General features: G+C 48.2%; 1 protein-coding gene across 3 annotated transcripts in view; it reads left to right on the top strand.

Annotated features, from left to right (window-relative positions):
* The window catches only part of NPHP4 (nephrocystin 4), a 57,607-nt gene that overhangs the window by 29,248 nt on the left and 12,893 nt on the right, over positions 1-15,466 (top strand). For all 3 annotated transcript variants that reach the window (XM_070759017.1, XM_070759018.1, XM_070759019.1), the window contains 8 exons: positions 926-1,071; positions 3,430-3,621; positions 5,193-5,362; positions 6,433-6,593; positions 7,630-7,810; positions 12,216-12,344; positions 12,528-12,739; positions 14,101-14,327. In XM_070759017.1, the coding sequence (XP_070615118.1) occupies positions 926-1,071; positions 3,430-3,621; positions 5,193-5,362; positions 6,433-6,593; positions 7,630-7,810; positions 12,216-12,344; positions 12,528-12,739; positions 14,101-14,327 (1,418 nt within the window). The remainder of the gene's footprint in view (positions 1-925; positions 1,072-3,429; positions 3,622-5,192; positions 5,363-6,432; positions 6,594-7,629; positions 7,811-12,215; positions 12,345-12,527; positions 12,740-14,100; positions 14,328-15,466) is intronic.

Below are 15,466 nucleotides of genomic sequence, written 5' to 3'. Positions count from 1 at the left end.
TTATTTAAAAATAAAAAAAGAATTGGCCTGAAATGGTTGTCCAGTCTCTAACCACAGGCACGGGCCTCTTTCACAGTTGACACTGGGGTCTCCTACCGCCTTCCAACACTTATTCTCAAATCCCATATCAATTAATCACTGCAACAACTATGATTTTATGATTCTGAGATAGCTAGATTAGGTAGGGTAGGTAGATGGATGATCGGTAAATAGGCAGATAGATGACTGGTAGATAGATAGATGGATGGATGGATGGATGATCGGTGGATAGGTAGGTAGGCAGATAGATGGATGATCGGTAGATAGATGATAGATAGGTAGATAGATGGATGATAGGTAGGTAGGTAGGAAGATCGATAGGTAGATATGTAGGTAGATTGATCAATAGATGAGCGATAAATGGGTAGATGATAAACAGGTGGATAGATGAATGATAGATATAGATAGATAAATAGATAGATAGATAGATAGATAGATAGATAGATAGATGATACAATAGATACATACATCAAAGGTAGATAGGGAGAGAGGATAGAGAGAGAGATAATAGAGACATAGATGATAGATAGATAGATAGATAGATTAGATAAATGATAATTAGATACATAGACACACACAGAGAGAGAGAGAGAGAGAGAGAGAGAGAGAGAGAGAGAGAGAGAGATGTTTGATGTGTATATCCTCAGTATGTGCCTGCGTACTCTCTTATAATCCCTTTCTCTGCAGTGTATTTTATGTACCCTTCCATCCATCCATCCATCGACAGACCGAGGAGTTGATGGACTGACGGATGGTTGGATGGGACAGCTTCCCCCCAGAGGTTGTGGCTACTCCGTCCCTGGAGGCTTTTAATGAAAGAGACAGGACAGATATTTGCCCGGTCATTTCCTCCATTTCCCTTCTCTCCCTTCCCATAACGGGGCAGATCCGAGGAGCCATCGTTCACCTGGAGTCCGACCTGAGTTACAACCCTCAACTGGAGGAGAGCTCCACGGTGGACCAGCTGCAGGAGCTGCCCTTCACGCCGGTCCATGTACCCATCCTGGCCCTCGGGGGAACCCCTGCGCGGAGGTGAGGGACTCCCCTGAAATTTTGGACCGCTTTCTCGGCAGGGCCGTTGGGGTCCCAGAAGTCGGGGGTGGAAGGAGGCTGTAAACCTGTCTAGATGGGGGCTGTGCAACATTGGAAGGAAGGAGATGCATTTCTAGAAGGGGGACTCCAGGATTTCTCAGCCTTGGATGTGTTGGGTTTAACTACTCTACTACATGCTTGCACTGTCTTGTAAACACATCTCTATGGTCAGGTCGCAATTAACTGATCAGTGTGTCACCTTTTGATGACCAAAATGGGAAGATACCCTTGCAGGCTATATAAACCTCTGCAAAGTAGATGCTTCCCCCCCTCCTTCCTTCTCTTCTACCTCTTCTACCTTCTTCTGTGTGTGATCCATTGTCCTCGGCTGAGGACACATGTGTGAGATGAAATCCAAAGCCATCCTCACACATGGGACCATCCAGAAGTTATTAATATGGGCTGGAATATAAACTTATCTGCCTGCAATCTATCAATTGCATGAATCAACATACAGTGATCCCCCGAGTTTCGCGATCCCGATCTTCGCTAAACGCTATTTCGCGATTTTTCCACCCGGAAGTAAAAACACCATCTGCGCATGCGCGCCCCTTTTTTCTATGGCCACGCATGCGTAGATGGTGGAGTTTGCGTTCCCCCGGCAGATCAGCTGCTGGGCGGCTTCCCTGGGTCTTCCCCCTCTTGCTGGCGGGAGGGCGAGCGGCGGGCATCAGCGAGGAGCCGGGGTTTCCCCTTTGCGTGGGCGGCCGGTAAGACCCCCAGCGCCGCTTCCCAGCTGAGTCCCGAAGCCAAACGCGGAAGTTCGCCTTTGCCTTCTGGCTTCAGGATTCAGCTGGGAAGCGGCGCGAGCGAACGGCGTGGGCGGGCGAAGGGCGGGCGAGCGGCGGACAAGCAGCGGGCGGACAAGCGGCGGGCGGACAAGCGGCGGGCGCGGCAGCAGCGAGGAGTTTGCGTGGGCGGTGGGGAAACCCCAATCTTCGGCTCCTCGCTGCTGCGGTGGAAGTAAAAACACCATCTGTGCATGCGCAGATGGTGTTTTTACTTCCGCACCGCTACTTCGCGAAGAATCGATTGTCGCGAGGGGTCCTGGAATGGAACCCTCGCGATAATCGGGGGACCACTGTAATTGTAAGTAAAGATTGTATTTTTCATCTTTATGAAGAAGGGGTCATTCATTGCTACCAAATGGGATTCTGAACCACGTGTTCTTTCTTGCCATGCTAACTCCGCTGCAAATTAAGCCAGCTGAACTCTGCTAATACAAATAATATTAATAATAATCAAAATACCCAACGGGATGGACACTAAGAGGGAGGGAGGGAGAAAAAGGGGAAGGGAAAAGATGGAAGAAGGGAGGGAGGGAAGGAGAAAAACCAAAATGAAAGAAGAAAAGAAAGAAGAGAAAAGAGACTGAGGAAGGAGAAGATGGCAGGGAAGGAAGGAAAGGGAAGGGAAGGGATAGAGAGATGGAGGAAGAAAGAAGCGAGGGAAGAAAATTGAAAGAAGGAAGAAAGGAAGAAAAGACAAAGGAGACCTAGAAAGAAAGGATGAATAGTGGGAAGGAAGGAAGAAAAGGAGAGTGTAAGAAAAAGGGGAAAGGAAAAGATGGAAGAAGGAAGGGAGGAAAATGGGATGGACAGGGAAGGATGGAGGAAGGAAAATGAAAGAAGGAAGAAAAGAAAGAAAAGAGTAAAGACACTGAGGAAGGGGGAGATGGGAGGAAAGCAAGGAAGGGCAGGAAAGGAGGGAGGAAAAAAAGACTGAGGAAGGAAGGAAGGAAGGGAAAAGATGGAGAATAGAGGGAAGACAGATGGACGGAAGGAGGGAAGAAGGAAAGATAGGAGACGGAGGAAAATTGAAGGAAGAAAGAAAGAAAGAAAAGACAGAGGAAGGAAGGAAGGGAAAAGATGGAGAATAGAGGGAAGACAGATGGACGGAAGGAGGGAAGAAGGAAAGATAGGAGACGGAGGAAAATTGAAGGAAGAAAGAAAGGAAGAAAAGACAGAGGAAGGAAGGACACAGTGGGAAGGAAAGAAGGGAGAAAAAAAGGATGGAGGAAGTAAGGAAAGGGGTAAAGGAAAAGATGGAAGAAAGGAGGAAAATGGGATGGGGAGGAAGGAAGGAAGGGTAAAGGGAAAGAGGGAGGACAGAAGGAAGACAGGGAGGGTAGGAAGATGGGAGGGAGGAAAATTGAAAGAGAAGGAGGGAAGAAATGACAAGAGACTGAGGAAGGGAAGAAGGACGCTTAATGGGAAGGAAGAAAAGAAGAAAAAAAAAGGGAGAGAGGAATGCAGAAGGAAACGAAAGACGGATACAGGACCGCGTCTCTTCCTGCAGCCCCAACACCGCCCCCACCAGGGCCTCGCTCGCCCGCCTGCGCGCGGCCGGATTCCCGGAGCTTCTGGATTGCAACAAGGAACCCCTGGAGATGTTGGATCCCAACGACCCCGCGCCCTGCAGCCCCCAACGGGAAGAAGCCGATCCCTTGCCCAACCACGAGATCCACCTGCAGTTCCTGGCCTTGAGCAGGTGAGCAGGGGGCGCTGTCGGTCCCTCTGAGCCATTTCATTGCCTTACCCTCCTACAGATGCCCCCAAAAACTGAGGAGGGGGGGGGGAGAGATTAAATTGATGGGGGAATTTTAGCCCCCCACCCAATTTTAATGATTTCTCCCCACCGAGTCAAAGGGCTGTTTATTTATTTATTTTATTTATTTATTAGATTTGTATGCCGCCCCTCTCCGTAGACTCGGGGCGGCTCACAGCATACAATGAAACAATTCATAACAAATCTAATAAATTTAAAAAACTTTTAAAAACCCCATTATTAAAACAGACACACACACAAACATACCATACATAAATTGCATAGGCCCGGGGTATAGTCACCTCTCTCTCTCTCTTTCACACACACACACAAACCTTCCTACTTTCCACCTCAACGTCCATAAAGTACACTGCTCAAAAAAAAATAATCAAAAAAAACCCTCAAGGGAACCCTTTGACAACAACACAATATAACTCCAAGTAAGTCAAACTTCTGTGAAATCAAACTGTCCACTTAGGAAGCAACACTGATGGACAATCCATTTCACCTGCTGTTGTGCACATCCAACTTTGTACAGAACAAAGTATTCAAGGAGAACATTTCATTCATTCAGGTCTAGGATGGGTTCTCTGAGGGTTCCCTTTATTTTTGGGGGCAGTATATTAATATCTGGTGTGTGGATTTGTAGGTTTATTTTCTTTAGTTCTGGATATATTCCGTATATGTTCTGAACTCATTACTGGACTCCATAGTGTCATCCCCAAACCCCCAACACTTTACCCTTAGAGTATTTACGGTTTGACCTATCCAGATTCCTAAGAGGTCAGTAAGGGGCGAGTACAAGTGCACTAGAGTGCCTTCCGTCCCCTGTCCTATTGCTCTCCTATATCTCCTATACCTTTCTTCTATTCCTATATCTCTTCTTCTATTCTTTCATTGATATGTTCTATTACTATATCTTCTTTTCTATTATTTCTTAGATATATTTTACTATGAGTATCTCCTCTATAACCTTCATCATGTATTTTACTAAGTGTATATAGATATATACCCACTAAAACCCTCATTGTGTATTGGACTGACTAACTAACTAACTAACTAACTAACTAACTAACTAACTAACTAACTAACTAACTAACTAACTAAATAAATAAATAAATAAATAAATAAATAAATATTGTCTTGTATTCATTTTGCACAGTTCTGAGGAAGAGACGTAATCGTATTTAGGGATTTTGTTTTCCATCGATTTGTGGTGCAATATTTCCGTTTTTATTTTATTTGTGCACGCAAGGAAGGAGTGTCTAGTTTTGCTTTTCCTTTCAATTTTTAATATATATCCCCCCCCCCCCCCCTGTTTGAGCCATTTGTACCAATTTCCCCATGTTTTGTAGAATTCAGATTTGTCTTTTTCCTGCGGTTCCAAAGTCACTTTGGTCATTTTGGCGCACTCAAAGCTTCCAGTTGTAGGGTGTGGCTCTTAAAAGGCAGTCCGGTGCTAGGAGGGTCTTGCCACCCCCCCAGTTGAATTTCCTCTTTTCTCCTTCCGCCAGGCCTGCCCAGGACGACCCGGCTACGTGGCCCCAGTGTGTGTACTTCACCCTCCAGTTCTACCGCTTCCCCCCGGTCACCACGCCACGGCTGCAGCTGGTCCAGAATCAAGCCTGTGGGCCAGCCACCCATCTCTTGGTGCCGATCAAGCCAGACGGGACCCTGGAGCTCGGTAAGGCTGGGCCCCGACCGGCGAGGAGAAGTTGAGATGGAGGGGACCCTGGGCGAGTAGGCGAAAGAGGCCAAAAGGCTGGGAGAGGTTGAGATGGGCAGGAGAGTTCGTCTGGACTTTCGGTGCCATTCGTGATTCTCTTATTTGGCCTTCAGCTCCCGGAATTCCTCAGCTAGTCACCTCTCTCGTTATCTTCCTTCCTTTCTTCCTTCCTTCCTTCCTTCCTTCTTTCCTTCCTTCTTTCCTTCCTTCCTTCCTTCCTTCCCTCCCTCCCTCCCCCCCTCCCTCCCTCCTTCCCGCCTTCCTTGCTTTCCTTCCCTCCCTCTCTCCTTCCTTTCCTTCCCTCCCTCCCTCCTTTCCTTCCTTCCTTCCCTCCTTCCTTGCTTTCGTTTCTTACTTTCCTCCCTCCCTTCCTTCCTTCCTTCTTCCCCCTTCCCTCCCTCCCTCCCTCTCTCCCTTCCTTCTTTCCTTCCTTTCCATACCTTCCCTTTTCCAACCTCTCCTCCATCTCGTTCTCCCTCCTTCCTTCCTTCTTCCTCCCCTCCTTCTTTCCCTCTTTCCTTCCTTCTTCCCCCTTCCTTCTTTCATTCTTTCCTTCTTCCCTCCTTCCTCCCCCTTCCTTCCTCTCTCCCTCCCTCCCTCCTTCCTTCTTTCCTTCCTTTCATCCATCCATCCACCCAGTTCATCTATCCTCCTTTCTCTTCTTCTCTGCTCTTCCTTCCCTCCCTCTATTTATCCCTCATCTTTCTTTCTCCCTTCTTTTTCTTCTTCCTTCCTCCTTCCCTGCTTTTCTTTTTCTTCCTTCTTCCTTCCGTCCCTCCTTCCTTCTTTCCTCCTCTCCTTTTATCCTTCCTCCTCCACCTCCTCCCTCCCTCCTTCCCTCCTACTTCTTCCTCCCTCCCTCCCTCCCTCCCTCCCCCTTTCTCCTTTTATTCTTCCTCCTCTCCTTCCTCTTCCCCACCCTTTTCTCCCTCTCCTTCCAATCCTCCCTCCTTCCCTCCTTCCTATTACTCCTTCTGTCATTCTTGCCCTCTTTCCAGCGCCCGGTTGACCCCTTTCCTCCTCCTCAGCGCCCCCTGGCTTCCACTTGAAGTACCTGGTGGATGTGGCCTCCCTTAAGCCAGGCGAGCCCCCCTGGTTTCGCCGCTACCTGGCCCAGCAGACCCTGCAGATCGACGTCTGGGACGGGGACTCCTTCCTTTTGCTGGGATCGGCCGCCGTGAAGCTGAAGGTAGGAGGGAGGGGGAACCCTTCCAGAGGAGTCCTTGAGTTATGTCCAGAGTGCATGGGATTGTGATCCCACTGTGTAGAGCGATGTTGAGACCACATTTGGAATAATACTGTGTTCAGTTCTGGAGACCTCACCTACAAAAAGAGATGGATCAAATTGAGCGGGTCCAAAGACGGGCTACAAAAATGGTGGAAGGTCTTAAGCATAAAACTGATCAGGAAAGACTTCATGGACTCCATCTGTATAATCTGGAAGACAGAAGGAAAAGGGGGGACATGATCGAAACAATATGTGAAAGGGTTCAATATGGTTCAGGAGGGGAGTGTTTTTAATAGGAAAGTGAACACAAGAACAAGGGGGCACAGTCTGAGGTTAGTTGGGGGAAAGATCAGAAGCCACGTGAGAAAATATGATTTGACTGAAAGAGTAGTAGATCCTTGGAACAAACTTCCAGCAGACGTGGTTGGTAAATCCACAGTCACTGAATGTAAACATGCCTGGGATAAACATTGATCTATCCTAAGATAAAATACAGGAAATAGCAGAAGGGCAGACTAGATGGAGCAGGAGGGCTTGTTCTGCCAGTCTTCTAGGTTTCTATGTTTGTATCCCCTTGAAAGAAAGGCAGGTACGTTTTTCACACTTATGACAGGATTTACACTAATTATCATGTCATCAAAATTCATAGGCTTGGTTCGTGGTCGCAGGGTGATTCCCCTTTATCACAACCTTCTGACTGGCCAAGTCAGATCCACTTAATGACCATGTGCCTCACTTAACAAATGGCAGTGATTCCCTTAACAACTCCGCCAAGAATGATTGACAGATCTCCCTCGCAGAGCAACAACGTCTTCAGAGAAGCGTGGCATACAAATCTAATAAATAATAATAATAAATAATAATAACAAAACTTTTGAGCTCCGTTGGCGACCATAACTCGAGGACCGCCTGTATTTCCAGGGTGGGGGGCAACCGAGGTCGAGAGAGGGGGGTCTAGCCCCCTCCGTCCCTCTGCAGCCGAGCTCTCTCTCTGCAGCATCTCCTCCGCCAAGGACGGACAGGGGTCCAGGTCTACCACGAGTTGGAGGTCCTGACCGTCGAGTACAAACCAGACGCAACCACGCTGAGCGGGGAGGCCTTCCGCCCTTGGGGGCTCAAGCCCATCGGGGTCCATGCGGTCGTGAGGGGTCAGCTTCACCTCCGCCTGGCCAACATCGGTGAGTCTCGCTTCTAAATTCTTTCTCTTGGCCTTGCTGAGCGTTGGAGAAGTTGAGGAACCTCAAGGAAGCCAGGTCCTGGAAAGAGGGTGAGAAGAGGGAGGGAAGAAAGGAAAGGGATAGAAGGAGGGGGGAAGGGGAAAAAAAGACTGAGGCAGGGAAGGAGGGAGGGAGGAAGGAATAGCAATAGCATTTTATTATTATTATTATTTATTATTTATTAGATTTGTATGCCACCCCTCTCCGAAGACTCGGGGCGGCTCACAACAGTAATACAAAAACAATATAACAGTGAGACAAATCTAATATTAAAATAAAACATATCTAAAACCCCAATAATTTAAAAACCATACAACACATACATACCAAACATAAAATATAAAAGCCTGGGGGAGGATGTCTCAGTTCCCCCATGCCTGGCGATAAAGGTGGGTCTTATTTATTTATTAGATTTGTATTTAGACTTATATATCGCTTCCCAGGGCTTTTCCAGCCCTCTCTAAGTGGTTTACAGAAAGTCCACCTCTTGCCCCCAACAAAACCCATTAGGTCCCACAGAGTGGGCCTTCTCCGGGTCCCATCGACTAAACAATGTTGTTTGGCGGGTCCCAGGGGAAGAGCCTTCTCTGTGGCGGCCCCGACTCTCTGGAACCAGCTCCCCCCCCCATAGATTAGAACTGCCCCCACCCTCCTTGCCTTTCATAAACTCCTTAAAACCCACCTTTGCCATCAGGCATGGGGGAATTGAGATATCTCCCCCGGGCCTATACAATTTATGTATGGTATGTTTGTGTGTATGTCTGCTTTAATAATGGGGTTTTGTTAAAATGTTTTTTAAATTATTAGATTTGTCCTGAATTGTTTTATTGTTGTTGTGAGCCGCCCCGAGTCTACGGAGAGGGGCGTCGTACAAATGTAATAAATAAATAAATCTGGGTCCTCATTTGACCCACCTGGGAAGGATGGATTGATAGATGGATGAAAAGGAGGGAGGGAGGGAGGAATGGTAATGGCATTTGGACTTTATATGTCACTTCCCAGTGCTTTTGCAGCCCTCTCTAAGCGGTTAACAAAGTCAGCCTCTTTTATCCCCAACCATCTGGCTCCTCATTTGACCCATCTCGGAAGGATGGAAGGCTGAGTCAACCTTGAGCCGGTGGTGAGATTCGAACCGCTGAACTACCAGATAAGCCGTCAGCTGCAGGAGCCTGCCGTGCTGCACTCTAACCACTGCGCCACCCCGGCTCAGATTGGATGACATAATTTGTCCAGGAGTCTCCTGTTCAAATGGGGTTGGGCTGGATGACCCCCAAGGTCCCTTCCAATTCGTCCTGCGTTTTGTATCCTTGAAGAATGAAGGGGTCGAGGTGGCTGCCCAATTCTTGAGGAGGGGGGGACACAAATACACACGCACCCCGTAGAGGCGAATTTCTTTGGCTCCACCGCGGACTAAGAATCTCTCCTGCGCGGGACCTTTTCAGCCGCCTTCACCGCTTAAAAGAGAATGAAAAGATCTCTTTGGAAAGCCGCTTCCTCGCTTCCCCGCCATAAATCAAAGGCTCTCCGACGCCCGAGGTGTCTCCTTTGATACCGTCTCTGCTCTCAAAAGCCGACCAAGCCTTCTTTCTCTCTCCCGCCCCCTCTTCTCTCTCTCTCTCTCTTTCCTTTCCCCCCCTTTTAGTAATAAGTGGAAAGAGGAGGAGGGGGCAGTTTTGGGCTTGCAGGTGGAGGAGGAGATCAAAAGAGCCCGTCAAGGTTGTGAAGCATCCAGGTGTTTGTTTCCGAAAGTCCAAAAGGCAGGGACCCTGCCGAGCCCCCCACTTGGGGGTCGGAAGAAACAACAGGACACACTAGGATGATTGTCGCCCCAAAGGGCTTGGGGGGAGGCAAAAGAAAGGGAAAAAAAGGAAGGAAGGAAGGAAGGAATGAACGAACGAATGAAGGGAGGAAGGAAAGAAACAGAAAGACAGAGGGAGGAAGGAGAGGGACAGGAGGGAGGAAAGAAGGAAGGAAGGAGAGGTGTATGAAAGAAAGAAAGAAAGAAAGAAAGAAAGAAAGAAAGAAAGAAAGAAAAAGAAAGAAAAAGAGAGGAAGGGAGGAAAGAAGGAGAGAGGTTCAATTCAATTCAATTCAATTTATTGGATTTATATGCCGCCCCTCTCCGAAAACTCGGGGCGGCGAGGTGTATTGTATGAGAAAGAAAGAGGAAGGAAGTAAAGGGAAGGAAGGAAGGAAGGAAGGAAGAGGTGTATTGTATTATAGAAAGAAAAAGAAAGGAGGAAAAAGAAATGAAAGAAGGAAAAATTGAGTATGATGGAAGAAGGAGAGGAGGGGAGGAAGATGATAGGAAGACAGGAAGGAGAGATGGAAGGGAAAAGGAAATGAAAGAATGAAAAGAGGGAGGAATGAAAGAAGGGAGGAAGGCAGGAAATTAAAGAAAAATTGGTGAGGGAGGAAGATGCTAGAAAGGGAGGGAAGGAGAAAGGAATGAAAAAGGAATGAACGAAAGAGGGAAGGAAGTGAAGAGGATAGGAAGGGAGGGAAGGGTGAAGAAAGGAAGGAGAGGAAAGGAGAAAGCAAAGAATGAAAAAAGGAGGGAGGGATGAAAGAAGGAAGAAAGGAATTTGGGGGGGCTTGATTTTGGCATCCATGGTACCCTTACAAGAGGTTTTCATGCACACAACTCCGTGTAAAGTTCAATAATTTTTAATATTTTTTAAAAAAACACACACACACAAGAAGACAGAAAGGCCCGTCAAGTGAGAAAAAAACCAGAGCAGAGAAAGGAGATCAAAAGTGGAAACTCCAAAGTACAAGAAAGAAAACAGAAGAAAGAAACAGAAGCCTTTTCTGATCTGGTTTACAAGTACAATTATAAATTTAGCTCTAATCCCTTCTCTCTCATCGTCAGAACCATTAAAGGCCGAGTTCGGGTTTTTTTTTTGTTCTGTTTCCTGCCAAGTCACATCTCTGAAATGCCCCCATCGTCTCTTCCCTGATCAAAAACACGCCTGACTCGGCTATCTCAGCCACTTCCATCCTCTCCACCAACCGTCCCCTCCATCCCTCCATCCATCCCTCCATCCATCGTGGGCCGCCTCGAAATCTTCCTCTTCCCCACGCGGGTCCTCGAAATCTGGGTTGCTCCATCACCTTCATTATTCATGACGGAGAAGACAGCCGTCTTTGTTTTCCTCCTTGTCAAAATGGAAGCTCGCCTGAGGCATTGAGAGATGGTGTGTGTCTCTCTGTGTGTGTGTGTGTTCCAAGGAGAGATGGAGGGGGGGGGGCTGGGAGAAGAAACCACAAGAGTGTTAAAAAAATATATAAGAGAAAAAAGTAAAAATATAAATCTCCACCTCCTTCAAATCATGTTGGAACTTGAAAGTCCCCCGTTTTGACGCCTTGTGTCAAGCCTGGGAGATTTGTGGGATGTGGTTTGACGTTTTTAGAGCAGGACGCAAATTCATCTCAAGAGGCTTCCATCCCTCAATGCTACACCAGCGTGACCAGGATTGGCACTCAGGGCTTTAGAAAGGGCCAAGGAACAGCTTGCCTTCAGAAATCACTGGAGGTCTTCAGGAGACATTTAGAGGGTCTCTTGCTTCAGTATGGAGGGTCTTGCTTGAGTATGGAGTATGGAATATGGAGTTGCTTCTTAGGGTCTCTTGCTTGAGTATGGAGTTGGGCTAGAAGGCCTTCAAGGTCCCATCTAGCCCTAGGATTCTATGGTTCGCAGATGGATGGATGCAAGATTAGGGTAGGGTAGGATAATGGATAGGTGGATGGATGGGTGAATGGAAGGAAGGAAAGATAGGATAGGATAGGATAGGATACTGGATATATGGATGGATGGAAGGACGGAAGGAAGGAAAGATAGGATACTGGACGGATGGACAGATGGATGCATGGATGGAAGGAAACATAGGATAGGATACTGAATGGATGGATGGAAGGGAGGAAGAAAAGATAGATAGGATAGGATAGGATAGGATGCTGGCTGGCTGGCTGGATGGATGGATGGAAGGAAAGATAGGATAGGATACTGGATGGATGGATGGATGGAAGATAGGGTAGGATGGGATAGGATGATGGATGAATGGATGGATAGAACAGCTTGCCTTCAGAAATTGTGGGCACTCCATCCCTGGAAGTCTTAAAGAAGAGGCTGGACAGCCATTTATCCTTAATGGTATAGTGTTCCCCCCTTGAGCCTGGGCCAGATCAGAAGACTTCAAAGGTACCTTCAACCCTGTGGTTCTATCTTCTAACCCTTCTCTTCCATGCCCCAAATAGGAGAATTTCAGAAGGCCTTGACTCTGGTCTACACCAGCCCCTTCTTCATCCCTGGACAGGCCAATGAGGAGACCCTCCCCCATCATTCTTCCCTTCTCTCCTCTTGCAGGCCGCCGGTGTGAACAGGGGCTGCGGAGGTCCCACTCCTTACCTCCTTCTCGGAGGAGGGTCATCTCCTCGCAGGACGGCGCCAGGGGTTTCCCTGGGGGCAGTTTGACCTCCCTCGGCACTCCCAGGGGTAGGTTCCCCTCGATTTTGGCGTGGGAGATGGGGGGGTACTGTTAGTGTGAATTTAACCCAGCCACGGCCATTGCCCTGAAACAAACCATCATGGATTGAGCCTTACCTGGGATTGAGGCGGGCTGGTTTCCCACCGTCAAGCCAACATGCATCAAACCGATTTTGGCCCCATCTCTTCAAGCTGGAAATGTGTGCCAAGCCAAAAGACTGGCCGACGTGGATAGCGAGCTGGCCGCTCTCCTTTTCTCCCGCTTGCGGGAAGCGAGCGGTGCCTTGCAACCTGCCAGCCAGGAAGACGGAGTCATCCGACGCCGGAAACTGGAGAGGATGCTTTCGGTCCGGAGGAAAGAGTCCCAGGAGGGCGACGTTGGGAGAAAAAGCAGCTTTATCTTGGTGAGGGAAACTCAGCCCCCAGAAGGGAAAGGGGTGTGGGAAGCATCTCAGAAGAGACCCTCCCTAGTGTCTTTGGGGTAAAGAGGAGGGGACAGGAATAGTGTAATGGTCAGTGACACAGAGACACAGACTAGGCAATAATCAGATGAGAGGCAGATGAACCCTGAGAAGAAAGAGGGGCGTGGGAAGAATCTCAGAAGGGACCCTCCCTAGTGTCTTTGAGGGTAAAGAGGAGGGGACAGGGGAAGAGCCTTCTCTGTGGCGGCCCCGACCCTTTGGAACCAACTCCCCCCAGATATCAGAGTTGCCCCCATCCTCCTAGCCTTTCGTAAGCTCCTTAAAACCCACCTCTGTCGTCAGGCATGGGGGAATTGATACTTTCCCCCTATGCTTATAAAATTTATGCATGGTATGGTAGTATGTATGATTGGTTTCTAAATTGGGGTTTTAAATTAACTTAAATATTAGATTTGTTTACATTGTATTATTATTGCTGTGAGCCGCCCCGAGTCTGTGGAGAGGGGCGGCATACAAATCTGATTAATAAATAAATAATAAATAGTGTAATGGTCAGTGACACAGAGACACAGACTAGGCAATAATCAGATGAGAGGCAGATGAACCCTGAGAAGAAAGAGGGGCATGGGAAACATCTCAGAAGGGACCCTCCCTAGTGTCTTTGGGGGTAAAGAGGAGTGGGCAGAAATAGTGTAATGGTCAGTGTCACAGAGACACAGACTAGGCAATAATCAGATAAAAGGCAGATGAACCCTGAGAAGAAAGAGGGGTGTGGGAAGAATCTCAGAAGGGACCCTCCCTAATTTCTTAGGCCATAAAGAGGAGGGGGCGAAATATTGTAACGGTGTGCGGGAAGGACCTTGGCAGACAGGAGGAAGAGACACAGACTAGGCAACAGTCAAATTAGAGACAGCTGATCCCACAGATAAAAAAGGGACACAGGAAACATCTCAGAAGGGACCCTCTCTAGCGTCTTTGTCTGTAAAGAAGGGGAACAGGAATACGTAACAGTCTGTGTGAATGGCCGTGGGAGACAGGAGGAAGAGCTGCAGATAACATTTAGATAAGAGGCAGCTGAGCCCCCAGGAAGAAAAGGAAGCATCTCAGAAGGGGCCCTCCCTAGTTTCTTAGGCTAAGAGGACGGGAGGAGGAAGTCCCTTTCAGACCTGCAAGTTGTGACCCTAAAATAAAGCCAGCGCTAGTACTCACAATTGTGGTTTCTCGCCTGGACCGATGTTGGTTGAAAGCCAGCCAAGCAAGTCTATAAGGATTCCCATGAAGGAGATTAAAGTCATCTCCCCACACCCATTCTGCCCCCACCCCACCCCTCCGTTCTGCCCCAGGGCCGCCATGAGGACAGGGTTCAGCACTCCCGAGACCTCCAGCTGATTGACGCATACCGGGAGCGCATCAAAGCCGAGAGCATCACCTCCATGCTCTGCCAAGCCATCACCACCCACCACGTCATCTATGCCGCCTTGGGCATGGCCGAGTTCTTCGAGTTTGCCTTGAAAAATCCCTACAGTGTCCAGCACACAGTGACCATCAGAATAGACAACCCAGAACTCAGGTAAGGGAACGGCTGGAGGGTCACCTGCAGGTTGAGAAGAAGTGTGAACTATTGATTGATTGAGAGGGCTGTCAAAGCACTGTGAAGCAGTATGTTAGTCTAAATACTATTGCTATTCCTTCTACCTTCCTTCCGAGGTGGGTCAAATAAATGAGGACCAAGATTGTTTTGGGCAAGAGGCTGATTCTGTAAACCACTTAGGGCTGGAAAAGCAATATGAAGCAGTATATGTCTAAATGCTCTTCCTTCCTTCCTTCCTTCCTTCCTTCCTTCCTTCCTTCCTTCCTTCCTTCCTTCCTCCCTCCCTCCCTCCCTCCCTCCCTCCCTTCCTTCCTTCCTTCCTTCCTTCCGAGGTGAGTCAAATGGGGACCCAGATGATTGGGGGCGATATGCCAAGTCGGTAAACTTCTTAGAGAGGGTTGGAAGACCACTAGGAAGCGGCATATAAGTCTAAGTGCTATTGCTATTGAGGCCAGGGACATGCATAGAAGGTGCGCACACGAGAGCCAAGCATATGTGCAGAAGGCAGGTGTATGTACGTGAACCGGTAACAACATAATCTCAAACCCACTGGTGGCCTCTATATGTCGTTCTCCTCGAGCCTGACCTCCGACCAAGAGACAGTGGAAGTTGGAGGTGCATCTGGAGACCACTTATAATTTCCAGAAGATTAATTGATTGATTGGTTGATTATTTATTTATTCTCTAATTAACATGACTCACACCGAATTGGCAGGAAGCCCGAAGACACAGTTTTCAGTTTCTTAATTTGTAAAATCACAGAAATAGTACACAAGTGCGATGCAATCGCCCAGTTCTCATATTCAAAAGTAGACTTCCTCAATCGTCATGAGACTCGCCCTTAAGTAGCCAAAAGGCGTAGCCAAGTGTTCTAGAGAGCTATTCACGCAGAGACCTCCTCCTGTTCAGCCATTCCTGTCTGCTGACACTCCTGCGGACTCTGGCATGAAGAAGAGGCTCCTCCTCTTCTTCCGAATCACTCATGGGCATCTCTGAAGACAGGCCCTACTTGGCTTTCAGCCTCTCACCCCACATCTTCTCTGACCTCCTCGCTCTCAGACCCGGGTGTCAAGTACACTGGCCTAGGATACCAACCCACACCCGTCTCTCGATCCTCA

Source organism: Erythrolamprus reginae, chromosome 8, assembly GCF_031021105.1.
Source record: "Erythrolamprus reginae isolate rEryReg1 chromosome 8, rEryReg1.hap1, whole genome shotgun sequence".
NCBI classification, from domain to species: Eukaryota; Metazoa; Chordata; class Lepidosauria; order Squamata; family Dipsadidae; genus Erythrolamprus; species Erythrolamprus reginae.
Note: the sequence above shows the minus strand (reverse complement) of the source record. Positions and strands in the feature narration are given on the sequence as shown.